The 14,772-nt window shown below is 37.2% G+C and overlaps 1 protein-coding gene across 4 annotated transcripts in view; it reads right to left on the reverse strand.

Annotated features, from left to right (window-relative positions):
- GPR89A (G protein-coupled receptor 89A) overlaps positions 1-14,772 on the reverse strand; it is a 47,033-nt gene that overhangs the window by 16,993 nt on the left and 15,268 nt on the right. For 3 of the 4 annotated variants that reach the window (XM_081216841.1, XM_081216842.1, XM_081216840.1), the window contains exons 4-7: positions 14,456-14,562; positions 13,191-13,292; positions 6,314-6,434; positions 5,587-5,667 (exon numbers count right to left, since the gene is read on the reverse strand). In XM_081216841.1, coding sequence (XP_081072967.1) covers positions 5,587-5,667; positions 6,314-6,434; positions 13,191-13,292; positions 14,456-14,562 — 411 coding nt within the window. Of the gene's footprint in view, positions 1-5,586; positions 5,668-6,313; positions 6,435-10,332; positions 10,523-13,190; positions 13,293-14,455; positions 14,563-14,772 lie in introns of those variants that run through there. The other variant, XM_081216843.1, reaches the window with a different exon arrangement.

Here is a 14,772-nt window from a genome sequence, read left to right on the forward strand (position 1 = left end):
CCTCATGTTGCCCTTGTATAGCCCACTTCCCTCCTCCCACCCCCCAGCCCTTCTTTAACCCCTGGCAACCACGAACCTGTTTCCACTTCCATTTTGTCATTTAAAAAATGTTATATAAATAGAATCATACAGTCTGTACCCTTTGTGGATTGGCTTCTTTACTCAGCATAATTTTCTGGAGATTCATACAGGTTGTTGCATCTATCAGTAGTTCATAACTTCTTATTACTCAGCAGTATTCTGTGGTATGGATAAACCACACTTTAACCATTTATCCATTAAAGGATATCTGGATTATTTCCATTTTTGGCTACTATGAATAAAACTGCTATAAACATTAAGGCACAAATTTTTGTGTGAAGATAAGTCTTCATTCCTCTGGAAAAAGTACCCAGGAATGCAATTGCTATGTTGTGTAATAGTTGCATGTTTAGTTTTTTTAAGAAACTGCCTAACTGTGTTCCAGAGTTACTATACTATTCCACATTCTAACCAGCAATGTATGAGTGATCCAGTTTCTCTGCATCCTTACTAGCATTTGTTGTTGTCACTAATTTTTATTTTAGTCATTCTAATAGGTATGTTGTAATAGCTCATAGTTTTAATTGCATTTCTCTAATGGCTAATGATGTTAAAAAACCTTTTCATGTGCTTAATTGCCATTTATAAAACGTGTACAGTGAATGTCTGTGCAGGTCTTTTGCCCAATTTCTAACTGGACTGTTTGATTTTTTTTTTCTCTAAGCTCTGAAAGTTAGTTCTTTCTCAGATATGTGGTTTGCAAATACTTTCTCCCAGTCTGTAATTTCTCTTTTCATCCTCTTAGCAAGGTTTTTCACAGAGTGAAATTTTTTCATTTTGATGAAGTCCAATTTATCAATTTTTCCTTTTATAAAATTGTGCTTTTGGTGTCAAGTCTAAGAACTCTTGTGTAGTCCTAGATTTCAAATATTTCTCCTATTTTTCTACCAAGTTTTATAGTTTTACATTTTGAATTAACTTTTATATAAGGTGTGAGACTTAGACCGAGATTCATCTAAAAAAAATCTATGGATGTCCAATTGTTCAAGCACCATTTGTTGAAAAGGCTATCTTTCCTCCACTGAATTGATTTTGCAAATTTGTAAAAAAATTAGTTGGGCATTTTTCTGTTGGTCTGAGTCCTCTATTCTGCTCCATTGGTCTATGCGTCTATACCTCTGCCAATATAATCCTTGATTATAGCTGTATAATAAGTTTTGAAATCAGATAGACTGATACTGTTCATTTTACTTTTTCAAAATTGTTTTAGTTATTTTGAAAAAGTGTCTAGTACTTTTGTGTCTCCATATAAACTTTAGAATAATTCTGTGTGTATCTACAAAAAATCTTTCTGGGATTTTGAAATGACTTACATTAAACGTGTACATCAATGTGGGGAGAATTAACATCTTTACTATGTTGAGTCTTCCAATCTATTAAACATGGTATGTTTCTCTATTTAGACCTTTGATTTCTTTCATCAGCACTTCATAGTTTTCAGCATATAAGTCCTGTATGTGTTGTGTTAGATTCATACCTAAGTATTTCATTTTTTTTGAGTGACTGTAATTTGTACTATATTTTTAATTTCTAGTAATATAAAAATACAATTAATTTTTGTATGTTTACTTTGTATCCTATAACCTTGTTCAGCAACCATTACTTTTTTTGTTGTTCCCCTATATTTATCATTTTTCTCTTGATGCTTTCAAGATTTTTTCTTTATCTTTGTCTTTTAGCAATCTGACTATATGAACCTAGGTGGAGTTTTGTGGTTCCCCTACTTAAGCCTCTTAGATCTGTGAATTAATGTTTTCCACCAAATTTGGAAGGCTTTTGGCCATTATTTTTTCAAGTACTTTTTTGGCCCCTTTCTCCTTCTTCTAGGACTCCAACTACAAGTATTTAGACTGCTTGATATTGCTTCATCCTGAGATTTTGTTCATTTTTCTTCCATCTTTGATTTCTCTATTCTTCAGACTGAATAATTTCTATCGACCTGCCTTCAAGTTCACTGATTCTTTCTTCTGCCATCTCAATTCTGCTAAGTCTACATAGTAAAATTTTCATTTCAGTTACTGTAGTTTTCAGGTTTGAATTTTCTTTTGTTTCTTTTTTAAAATACAGTTTCTATTTCTCTTTTGAGACTCCTTTTCTGTTCACTAATTAATATTATGCTTTCTTCATTTCTTTGAATGTATTTATAATAGCTGTTTTCAAGTCTGTTTGCTAAATCTGTTATCTGGGCCCCCCTGGAGTTAAGTGTCTATTAGCTGCTTTTAATCTTGAATATGGGTTGCACAGTTCTGTTTCTCTGTATGTCTAGTAAGTTCTGATTGAAAACTTGACATTGTAGATATTATGTTTTAGTGGCTTTGGAACCTGTTTTATTTTTCTGAGGACTGCTCTTTCTTTGTTCTAGTAAGCAGTTAATTTACCTGGACTTGAAATGTGAAACTGTCATACTTACTGTGTGCAGTAACTAATGTTTCTGCTCAGTTTTTCAACTCTGAGCGGCTCTTTCTTTAGTCTGACTCTCTGGTGGTTTCCTCTGAGCCTGAGCAGGTTAGTGGCCAACAAAGAATTTGGGCAGATTTTATAATCAGATTTTAGGCCTTGCTTACCCTCTCTGTGGTCCCTTTGTTTCTAGGGATCCCTCCTAAATTTCTAATTGCTTTGCCAGTCCTGAGTTCTACCTTCTGACACCTCAAGCCAGTAAGAATTTCACTTTCTGTCATCCAACTTGTCTAACTTACATACCTGTCACTTTCTGTCATCCAACAATGTCTAACTTACATACTGTTCAGACAATGCACTCAGTCAAAGACACAACAAACTTGCAAATCTCATTAAGAGGCAATGCTGTCTTTCAAGGGTAGACCCCTTTCTAGTTTCTGCCTACTTCTCAACTCTCTGGTATTTCCTCTACACATGCATAGTTTAGTGATGAGGCAGGGATTTGGGCAAAGTTTTTATGTAGATTGTAGATCTCAGTCCTTCTGCATTTCTCTTGCTTCCAAAATTTTCCCTTTAAATTTTCCAGTTACTCTGCTGATTTGAACTCTATCAATCTGTATACTTAAGTGAGCAGTGGTTGAAGAGCACTCCGAGGCAAGAAAACCACAAACATGCAGTTACCTGACACTCTTCAAATTTCTACCTGTCTCTGTTCATTTTCCATTGCCTTAGAATATTTGTTTTTAACAATTTTTCCTGTTTCTAATTCAAGGGTAGAGATAAGGTTTTTCCTCATAGTAATAGCTTGCATTAACTTTTACATACTCTATGTACTCTAGGTTTTTTGTTTTTGTATGTCATAAGCTGTGTGAAAAAGTATAAATTCAGAATTTGTGGGTTGAAAGGGATCCTAGAGACCCTTTAGTTAACCCCACCATTTTACAAATGAGAAAACTGAGACAGTTTAGTATTTGCTCAAGATGACTTAACAAGTTTCTTGTAAAGTGACTGTCTAGTTCAAGTTCTTTTCCTTTACCATGGTGTGTAGTTAGTTGCATAACTGTATTTTTTATCTTCTACAATACTACAATTTCAAAACTAATATTGTTTGTGAAAAAAGACTATACTTCAGTTATATCATAGATCTCCAAAACAAAAGCTTTAAAATCTAAGTCAACAGAAAAAAATAAAACAAAATAACAGGTCACTTAATTCTCTCAAACTGAAAAAAGCTGAAAGGCTTTGATCACTAACTCAGCATATTTATACTATCTGAACTAGGGTTTTGATGAATATTTTCCAAATACTATAAACCTTATCCTCTATTCAGTGTTCCAAGTGAGAAGACAGTATGCCTCTTTCCTGCCCCCATTTTCAACCATTAACTTTTCTGTACACAACAGATGTTATTTTTTGTGTATGTCATCTCACTAGGGACCTCTGCTGTTAAATTGAAAGATGTTTTCTGGTCACTACTCTTCTGCAACTATGAGTGTTTCTGGAAACATTTTTTCAATATTTTGGTAAATAGCAAGGACATTGCATGAACCTCAAAGGTTGCAGTGTTGTCATGTTAGCTGTCTATCTGCCCTGTCAGCTCCACTGGGTAAAGAACTGTGATAAATAGGTCAAGTTGGGAGGCTGATTCTTCTGAGAGCCACTCAACTTAGTAAGACCTACTGCAGGACCACAAACCATCCCAGATCCTGACTTAACAAGGTCTATAGGGGTACATGTATAGATCAGAGCCAATTCCTCAGCATGACTGGTGATGAAATGGCTTAAAAGTGCACATCCACAGTGACATGGGTCATGACTTTATATTCATCTTTCTATATAAATAAAATAAACATAGTACAAGGGAGAATGATCATGGGAATCAAAATAGTATGTTCCTATACAAGTATCTTTTAATATTGAACAATGCTGCTCTTGTTGTTATATTCTAAAAATCTACATTCATATTCATTCATGTAAAATAAACTGTAGAGCATGAATGTGAACAAAACATATATAAGTAAACAAATGTATACACATGTGTATCTACTTCCACTCCCTTAGTAAAGATGTATACAAATGGAGATAAATAATTAGTTGGTGAATCTGGACCTCTTTATCATTCTAATGTCTATTGTTCTCTCTTATATTAAGTCTTCTTTGACTTGATTATGTATCTTACTACACAGTAAAGTGTTGAAAGAAGAAACATGAAATGGAAAAACACTCATGCAATTTAAAACTTCTATGACATCATTTTTATATGAGCACTAATAACTCTAATAAAAACAGTAGACCAATAAGCTTCATGAAGGTAGGAACAGATTACCTCGTTCATCATTCTATCTCTATGTAGTATTCAGCATTTAGTACAGTGCCTAGCATAAAGTAGGCTTTCTATATAATTATTAAGTGAATGACTATATGAATGAATAAATAAAGGCCAAGTATTAAAACCAAATGATTGTCCTGCCGAGATTATTAATAAGTTAGATAGTTTTCCTTGGCTATGTATAGTTCACTGTTCTAAGAACTTTACATGTTAGTCAACTCATTATTATTATTTCCATTTTACAGATAAGGAAACCAAGACATAAAGAAATAAAGCAACTAGCTCAGAGTCACACTGTGAGTTGTAGGCCAAAGATTCAGATTCAGATAGTCAATCTAGAGCCTATGCTTTTACCCACTGTGATACAGATTTCTAGAAATGTCGCCTCGAAAACATACATTTTAAAAGTAGTTTTTAAATAATAAAAACAACAACAATAGCTGGAAGACTTGAAGGATTTTTTAAAGTAGTTGGAGAAAGGGAAGTTGAAATAAGGCATGAAAAAGTTGGTAAAAATGCAGCACAAAAGACTTTTAAAACATCCAGTGTAGAATACCTTCAAATATAAAAGTTATTCTAAAATTTATCTCAAGAGAATTTATCTAAAGTTAGGAACTAAGGTTGAATTTGAAAATTTTCTTTCACATAAGATTAGACACTAAGTCTTTGATGGTTCCCTAACTTAAAAATGAAATGAGATGAAATTCCCTGTTAGCACCAATTCATGTCAAATTTCCTTGTTGAGAAATTCTAATAGCATTAATGTGCTGATATCTTACCTTTTCTTTTTGCTTATGATCATATCCATGGTTTGGAGTAGTCGCCGTTCCAGGGCTACAATATCTGTGTCAGTCACATTCCTATAATAAGCACAAGCTGTTAGCAAAGTTTTGGGTTCCATCCCTGGGCATAATACAAGGCAGCTGGAGAAACACATAAACCTCAATTGTTACCCTATAATTCATGGAACTGTATTTTTTCTGAGGAATATTAAAATAACTATAATAAGAAAAATGCTTTTGTTGTCATTTTTTAGTAGCTAATTCTTCTGGGGCCTCAGGGAAGTGGAAGGTAATTAGCTCTCTTATAGACTTGCTTAACTTTGATCCAGTGACATTTAGGATATACGTGTATGCACAGTTTTAACTTGGCATTGTCATCTACTGTTCTACTTTTGGGAGGAACTGATTTGCTCAAGTTGAGACTAGCTCACATTGCTGTCCACTAAAAATGTGTCTTTAAAAAGTGGGGGTGAAAAGGGGGTGGAGAAGGTCAGATTGAAATTGCCATTTTAAAAATAAATAAATGTAGGACAAATAACAAGGGCAAGCAATATAAGTGATAAGACTTATTTGAAAGATTTCTAGGTCAATGCCCATAAGGACAGAGAAGAGTAAAAAGGCAATGTCATAGATCTAATATTTAAGTATTAATGATGGTGGCACAATGTGACATACGTATTCAATAAGTAATGGGAAAAAAGAAAAGAGACAAAACTCTTGTTACCTGAGGAAGTAGGACAGGTAAGTGTATGGGCAGTTGACAGCACCAAATCCAGAAAGAAGGGCCATGAGAGTCACTCCAATCACACCTACCCGGCTGATGAGTTGTTCTATGGACAAGATCCCTAAAAATATCAAAGCACATTAATGCCAGGTGATACAGGTAAAAAGGCTTTTATCTGCACAGCAAAAGGAAACATCACTGAAAACAGCAACCATTACGTTTAGCTAACTTAACATAAGCTAAATTTTAATTATTAATATGTAGATTTTTCTCTAATAAATATGTCTATTGATTTTCTTCTTATCCCAAATGCTTCCAGAATCATCTCTATTCTTGGGTAATGGTAATAGTAAAATAATAACAACAATTATAAATAACACTTATTGCCTATTTATTCAAGGTAGTGTGAACTCTAACAAAGTAAGGTAGTACTTTTAGTAAAAGGTTTGGCAAAAAAATTAGGAAAGCAAAACTGCTGGAAAAATATAAATAGCAGATACCACTTCTTACTATAGTTAACTTCAATCTATACATTTTCCCCTAATGTCATAAGCTCTTTACCTACCTTTGTCTTATTCATTTTTGCCATCAATATGCACATAATGCATCTAATAAATGGGCTGAATTTATAGAATGAGTAATTCAAATGTAAGTACGTGAGTTTTAGATACTCAGTTGTATTCTAATTATCAATTGTCTCCTATTATTTGAGAAGGCTGAAAATCAACTTGGTAGTTAAAATAAATGCTATTGTTGATGTATTGGGGATATATGACAGAAAGCAATGCTAAGAATAACTCAGGAAGTTTGGTGTCACAGGAAAACACTAGTTTAAGTTTGTTTTCACTTCCTATTTCTAGGGTAGCATCACTTCAGCCAACCACTCCTAAGGCCTAATGCCAGAGCTGTAGTTCAGGAATTCTACTAGCTTTGAAGCTGAACTTCCAATATTTGAGTCCTCTTGTGCCTCTATTTCCATCCACTACATCATTTTAGAGGTCATTATGACTGCTGGTCTCTAGTCTTTTGCCTCCTCCGACCTTCCATTTCCTTCTTTGCTGAGCTTGGACTGCAAGCTTGTTTGCTTTAACTTCTCTCTCCAGGACTTTCAGTCCTCTGCTCTTCTCCTGAAGCACTGATCCTGCAAACTTCCAACTCTGGATCAGTCTAACACTCTGCCTTCCCTGTGCCCATGACTGAGCTGCCCCAAACTGCTAGAATGCATACTGACATTGATGCCATTACAGGTATATGGTCTCCAGTCTTAACAGAAATCACACACTACTAAGGAATCCTTTTCTCGCCCTTGGTCAGCCATGTCTCCCCCTACCGCTCAGCAGATACTCTTTAACTCATTTTTCCAATCTGTTCTTTTTAGCTAATGTGCTTATTATATAAGAAAGAAGTTATTAGACATAAACTACCTTCATTCTACTATAAATATTTACATCTGTAATCATCCTTACAACTTGCCCCCCTCAGAACAAGATGGTGTCCGAAGCTAAGACTTCTCTACCTGCGGTTTTGATCTAATTTCCCTTCCACCTCCTCCAAAATCTTGTTCCATTTCCTGTCCTCTTATCTCTCGTATCTTCAATCTTTCCGCCTTTGCTGGTTCTTTCCTTTCAGTTTCAAGTCTCTTTCCTAAGAAAAAGTCTGTCCTTGGCCTTGAGTTTACATCTAGTTACCAATCCTCTCTATCTACCCGTTAATAGCCAAGCTTCTTTCACCTCCATTTATTCTTCAACTGGCTGCAATTCAGCTTTTAACCCATTCTTCTTCACCCAATGAAAAGTACTTTGATTAATAATTGTAATGGCAATAGAATAGGTAACACTCACCAAGCACCTGTTATATAATAGGTACTGTTTTAAGTATTCTACTTACAATTAATTTAATCCTCATAACAACCCTATGAGGTGGATATTATTGAATATCACATTTTACAGATGAGGAAATGGAGGCACAGAGAGGTCAAGTAACTTAGTCAAGGCCACACAGCTAACAAGGGGCAGAGTCAGGATTAAAACCCAAACAGTCTAGCTCTAGAGCTTGGACTCTTAGCCATTATTATAATATGGTCACAAATTTTCTTCTGGTTGCAAGATTCAACAACATTTTCCAATCCTTGTTTTATTTAATCATTTATGACACTGAATCATTCCTATTTAAAATTATTTTCTGGGCTTCCCTGGTGGCGCAGTGGTTGAGAGTCCGCCTGCCAGTGCAGGGGACATGGGTTCGTGCCCCGGTCTGGGAAGATCCCACATGCCGTGGAGCGGCTGGGCCCGTGAGCCATGGCCGCTGAGCCTGCGCGTCCAGAGCCTGTGCTCCGCAAAGGGAGAGGCCACAACAGTGAGAGGCCCGCGTACCGCAAAAAAAAAAAAAAAAAATTATTTTCCTTTCTTGGCTTTCATACCACAATTTCTCTTGGTTTTCCCGTTTCCTTCTCTACTTGCTTTTCCTTGGTCTTTTTTTTTTTTTGCTCTGCATGGGCCAGAATTCCTTCTTTCATTTCTGTCTATACATTTTCCTTGGGTGATCTTGCCTGTTTCCCCAGTCTCACCTAATGGCATTTAGTTGATGTCTAACTTTTCAGATTCCTGAAATTATCTCCAAGAGGACAGATAAATCCATACCTTTTTCCTAAGTTCCTGACTTGTGTATCCAATTACCTACTGAATATCACTTAGATGCACACAGGCAACTCAAATTCAACATATCCCAAACTAAAATTATCTTCCTTCTTCTGTATTACTTATCTCAGCAAATGACATCATCAGCTATCTAGTCACCCAAATAAAAAATCTATACCACTAGCCTCCATTCTGTCTCTTACTCACTCTTGAATACACCAGTCTTTTTTTTTTTTTTACCTCAGGGCTTTACATGATGTTTCCTGTGCCTTCCTGCTGGGTCTACCTTTGATCTTGCCCTTTAAATCTCAGCTTGAATACCACCTCCTCAGAAAGGTTGACGCTAAGGCCTTGCATTAAATTTGATATCCTTATCTGCATTATTCTCTATCACAGCAACCTGTTTGCTCCGTGATGACAATAATCACAATTGGCAACTATGTGTTTATATATTTACCAATTTACTATTTAGTCCCTCCTTCTAGACTGTAAGTTTCATGAGGGCAGAAACCAAGTTTATTTTGTTCATGGTTGTATCTCTATCACTTAATATAAACTAGGTACTCAATAAATATTTGCAGAATGTTAAACGAATGAATAAATCCTCATCCAAATTCTGTTGATGCTACTTTCCACATATCTCTTGAATTTGCATCCTCTTTACAGGAAGGAATCATGTCTTATTGAACTTTGCTTTTCTTACTGCCTGGCACATGGAAGGTGTTCAACAAATGTTTGTAGACTGTGGGTACATTATTATCGCCCAGTAACATAAAAAAAAATAAAAAAAAATCCAAGGGATTAATACAGGTTGTTAAATATAAAAAACTGAAAACAAAGTCCCCTCTCCTTTTATTCTCTTAATAAAGGTGATGTCCCTTTATTAAGTATCTTTTTCTGGTTTAAAGTACCTTTAGATACTATCTACTTAATCTCAGCATTTCTATGAAGTAAAGGTTAATCATTATAATTCTTGTTTTCCAGCTCATAAATGGAAAGTCAGATGGATAAGTGACTTGCAGAAGACCATCTCACTGTTGCTATTTACTCACAGAGATTCCTTCTAGCTTCATATGATTTCTTATTCTCTCTTACTCTTTCCCACTATGGAATGTCTTCCAACCTTCCTAGGTTCAGCCACTGCACAAGGAATACTTTCACGGACATTTTTTCATATAGGTAAGGATTGGGTCTTACAGTTTTTTGTGTGGTCTCCATAGCAACAAACCATATTGGCTGTTGGGAGAGTCCTGGAAAGCTCTAAAAAGGTGCCTGGCTGCTTCTCAGCCACTGCCTAAACTTTTCTTCCTACTTACTTCTCTTACTGGGTCAAATTAATTAGATGCTTGAACATTCAGAAATAAAACCAAAATGCTTATTTACCAGAGCACAAAAGAAAGACTAATACTGAAACTATCTTCTTAGCTCTTCTTCTCGGTGTATTCTTCAGGACATTCCCACAGAATTTAAACAAGGGATGGATGAAGGTACAATAGATGTGATGGTCTTCATCTCCCCTTGGGCATGGCCTGGCTGCACTGGTCACATGAGCCGACTGCTCACAAGAAGAAAGCTGGAAAAAGGTGACAGAGTCACATCTTTGGACTGCATGTGAGCTTGCACTATCGTTGTAAGCAGCCCTGGGGTCCTTTTACAACTACTGTCCCTCATTTCTAGTATCACAAACAAATCTGTCTCTCTGGGGGTTTATTTGAAATAGTTTAAGAGTTATATTATCAGGGCCTCTCTACCCCAAATCTTTCCATACAGTGACATGGGCATGCTGACCATATTAGCAAATCCTAAATTCCTACCCAGAGTGTTACATTCTTTTTTTTTTTTTTTTTTTGTGGTACGCGGGCCTCTCACTGTTGTGGCCTCTCCCTTTGCGGAGCACAGGCTCTGGACGCGCAGGCTCAGCGGCCATGGCTCACGGGCCCAGCCACTCCGCGGCATGTGGGATCTTCCCTGACCGGGGCACGAACCCGTGTCCCCTGCATCGGCAGGCGGACTCTCAACCACTGCGCCACCAGGGAAGCCCCAGAGTGTTACATTCTTGAGCGCGTCTACCACCTTGGAGAACCAAAAACTTTTTTCATTCACTAATAAATATGTATTAAACACTTATTATGTGCTAGGTTCCATGTTAGGCACTAAGGATACAAAGATAAATAAGATGTAGTTTCTGACCTCAGGGAGCTCACAGGTTAATGAGGAAGTTGGATAAGGAAACAAGTAATCATAAGTTTTAAAGGTGATACAAGTACACTGAGGCAGGAGCAATTAATATCTCCTAATGATGGCCAGGAAAGTCTTCTTAGAGGAACTGACAAGAGTTGAATACTGAAAGAATAAATAGGTATTTTCCAGGTAGACAAGATGTGAAGCATTGTCCAGGCTGATAGAACAGCTCTAGGAACTTCAAGTAATTTGGTAGGACTGGAGGACAGATAGAGAATGAGAGCAGTTGTCAGAACTTGGAAAGTCTTGTATGACATGATAAGAGTTTGAATGTTTTTGGTATGCTGGTGCTTCTTAACTTTTGGGGACTTATTTAATGTTATGTGAAATTTCAAAATAGCTATTTTTGTTTTTAAAATATACAGTTATTTATGATGTTGCACATGCTTTTCAAAACTGCGTTTCCTCTGACACTCCTGCAGGAGAGTCTTATAACCTCTCTCCCCCAAACCCCTGCTCTAGGTAATGAGTAGATACGGAAGGATGCATGGGAGATACGGCAGATTCAAGACACTGGTTCATTAAACACTCATTCCAATGCCTTTCTAGCACGTCTTCTTGAACTATAGAATCTGGAAAGCCAAAAGCTCTTTCCCAGATTTCCTTGAAGCTAAGGTTCTGAATGTTACCTAGGTTGCATCATATTTACTTGCACATGTAAGACCTCAAATACAGAAGTGAATAACGTGGGAGTGGTGACAACACTTGGGAGCTGGGGCAGCTGAAGCCGTTTCTAATGTCTGGTCCCTGATCATATGTCCTGAGTGGCAGGTGACAACTTTCACGGTTTTTAACTCCCTAATACACTGTAATAAATCACTTTCTGCTTTAAACTAGTTAGAGTAGAATCTGTTTTCTGCTCTAAGAACCTTGATAAATATAGCAGGATAGTGAAATGAAAAGATGTGTATTTTTTTTTAAAAAAGCTCCAGTATATGAAAGTTCCAGTATATTTATTACAGGTAGGCTCTAATCTATTTTTTTATCTTTATAGGAAATTTAATTGTTTTTTTTTGTTTTCTTTTGTTTTTATTTTATTTTTTTTGGCTGTGTTGGGTCTTCGTTGTTGCACGCGGGCTTTCTCTAGTTGCGGCGAGCGGGGGCTACTCTTCGTTGCCGTGCATGGGCTTCTCACTGCAGTGGCTTCTCTTGTTGTGGAGCACAGGCTCTAGGCGCGGGGGCTACATAGTTGCAGCTCATGGGCTCTAGAGCACAGGCTCAGTAGTTGTGGCCCATGGGATTAGTTGCTCCGCAGCATGTGGGATCCTCCGGGGCCAGAGATTGAACCTGTGTCCCCTGCATTGGCAGGTGGATTCTTAACCACTGCGTCACCAGGGAAGTCCTATTTTATATGTATATTTTTGGAGTAGTATTTATTTCTGGAGTAGTTCTAGAAGAACTTGTTAGGTGAGGGATATTTGTTCATTGTTTTTAGCACAGAAATTAGGGCTATGTCCATGACCTGTTCTTGTATGTAAGATGAACTTTTTTGTGTGAGGAGAGACACTGACTCCTAAAAAGTTTTTCATCTACTAATTGTGTTTTATGTCATTGCTCTTTGCCAAAATACATACATTCCCTAAAATGATCTTTATTATCACTTAAGCAGGGGCCATTTCTTCTGGGTCACAGACCCCTTTGGGAATCTCATAAAAGCTTATGGATCCCTCACTTCCAAATACACATACAAATACATTCCCATAATTCTGCATAAAATATTAGGAGGTTAAAGTTAAGGATACCTTTCTCTACTCATTACTCCCTTAAAGTTCATTCACTAACCTAAAGTCAAAACTCTTGCTCTAAAATGATAGAAATCTGTTCCCAAACCAGCATTTGATACCTCCTAGGACGAAAGAAAAATTCAGTTCAAAACCAGACTTTTTTAGAGAAATAACTTGCTATGTTTCCCATAGTCAATAGTTTTAAAAATTTTGATTTTTTTCAAATTAGAAAATTATAAACAACACTTTCCCTCTCCCCACCACATATACACTCACCATGTTTTGGGCTGAGAATGGGAAATGGATCTCCTAGTTTCCAGAAGAAATACATAAAGGTCAACCATAAGAGACAGGAAAAAAGCAGTCGCTGTTTATGCACTAAGAAAGAGGAGAGAAGGTGAAATAGATATATGTTAAAGAGCTTTCTCTACATAAGTTTATGGGATCATGCTAATTAATATTTGGCTGGCTTGCTCACTTGGCAAATGAATGATGGAACAATATAAGTTTTAGAAATTGTTTTCTAAACCTCTTACCATCATAAGAGAAATTTGGCTGAAATTAAGATGTGGGTTGAGTTAGGGGAGACATTTCTTTTTTTTTAAGAATGCAAGAATTCTTGGGTTTCCCTGGTGGCGCAGTGGTTAAGAATCTGCCTGCCAATGCAGGAGACATGGGCTCAAGCCCTGGTCCAGGAAGATCCCACATGCTGCGAAGCAACTAAGCCTGTGCACCACAACTACTGAGCCTGTGCTCTAGAGCCCGTGAGCCACAACTACTGAGCCCTTGCACCGCAACTACTGAAGCCTGTGCGCCCTAGAGTCCGTGCTCTGCAACAATAGAAGCCACCGCAATGAGAAGCCCCTGCACCGCAACAAAGAGTAGCCCTCTCTCCCCGCAACTAGAGAAAGCCTGCGTGCAGCAACGAAGACCCAATGCAGCCCAAAATAAATAAATAAATAAATTAAAGAAAAAGAATGCAAGAAGTCTCTTAAAATGATAGTTAAAGGAGGGGGAAAGGTCATTTTCTGATAAAGTACTAATAACAATTCCCGGTACAAATCAGAAAGTACAAATAGTACCCTGCATTGGAAAAATGAAAGGAAAGATATTATAGTAGAAACAAATAAAGCCATGGCAGGACAAATAACCTAATCATTCATTCAATACTTATTTTGTACCAATCTTTTTTTTTTTTTTTTTTTGCGGTACGCGGGCCTCTCACTGTTGTGGCCTCTCCCGTTGCGGAGCACAGGCTCTGGACGCGCAGGCTCAGCAGCTATGGCTCACGGGCCCAGCCGCTCCGCGGCATGTGGGATCTTCCAGACCGGGGCACAAACCCATGTCCTCTGCATCGGTGGGCAGACTCTCAACCACTGTGCCACCAGGGAAGCCCCTTGTACCAATCTTTTAAAGATGCTGTGTATGAGGTGCCCTCAAACAACAGTAGCTACTGAAAGTAATATAGAAATGAAGCTCTCTACAGCCTCAATCTCTAAGAATACTCATCTTATGTGCTGACACGAAGGTAAAATACTCACATAGTCGGATGTTGCTCACAATAAAATAGCCAATGTAAAAAGGCACCATGAAAACCAGGATCAACAGAATTACACACAGGTTCATTTTCCAGTGAAAATAACGGGAGCTGAAACAAATGTCAAAGAATATCACTAGGAGGGGAAGAGGGCAGCTACTTTCACTCTCTTTAGCCTTCCAAAGGATCTCTTGCTCTTTGAACTCAATACTGAATATATCCCATCTAATTAGTCAACTAGGTTGTTACTATCTGCTCATTTATAGAGATTAAAAAATACAAAGTTCTGAAAGGTATATATGGCCATCTTAACCTCCTAAG

The sequence above is a fragment of the Mesoplodon bidens genome, assembly GCF_964165515.1.
Source record: "Mesoplodon bidens genome assembly, chromosome: 2".
NCBI classification, from domain to species: Eukaryota; Metazoa; Chordata; class Mammalia; order Artiodactyla; family Ziphiidae; genus Mesoplodon; species Mesoplodon bidens.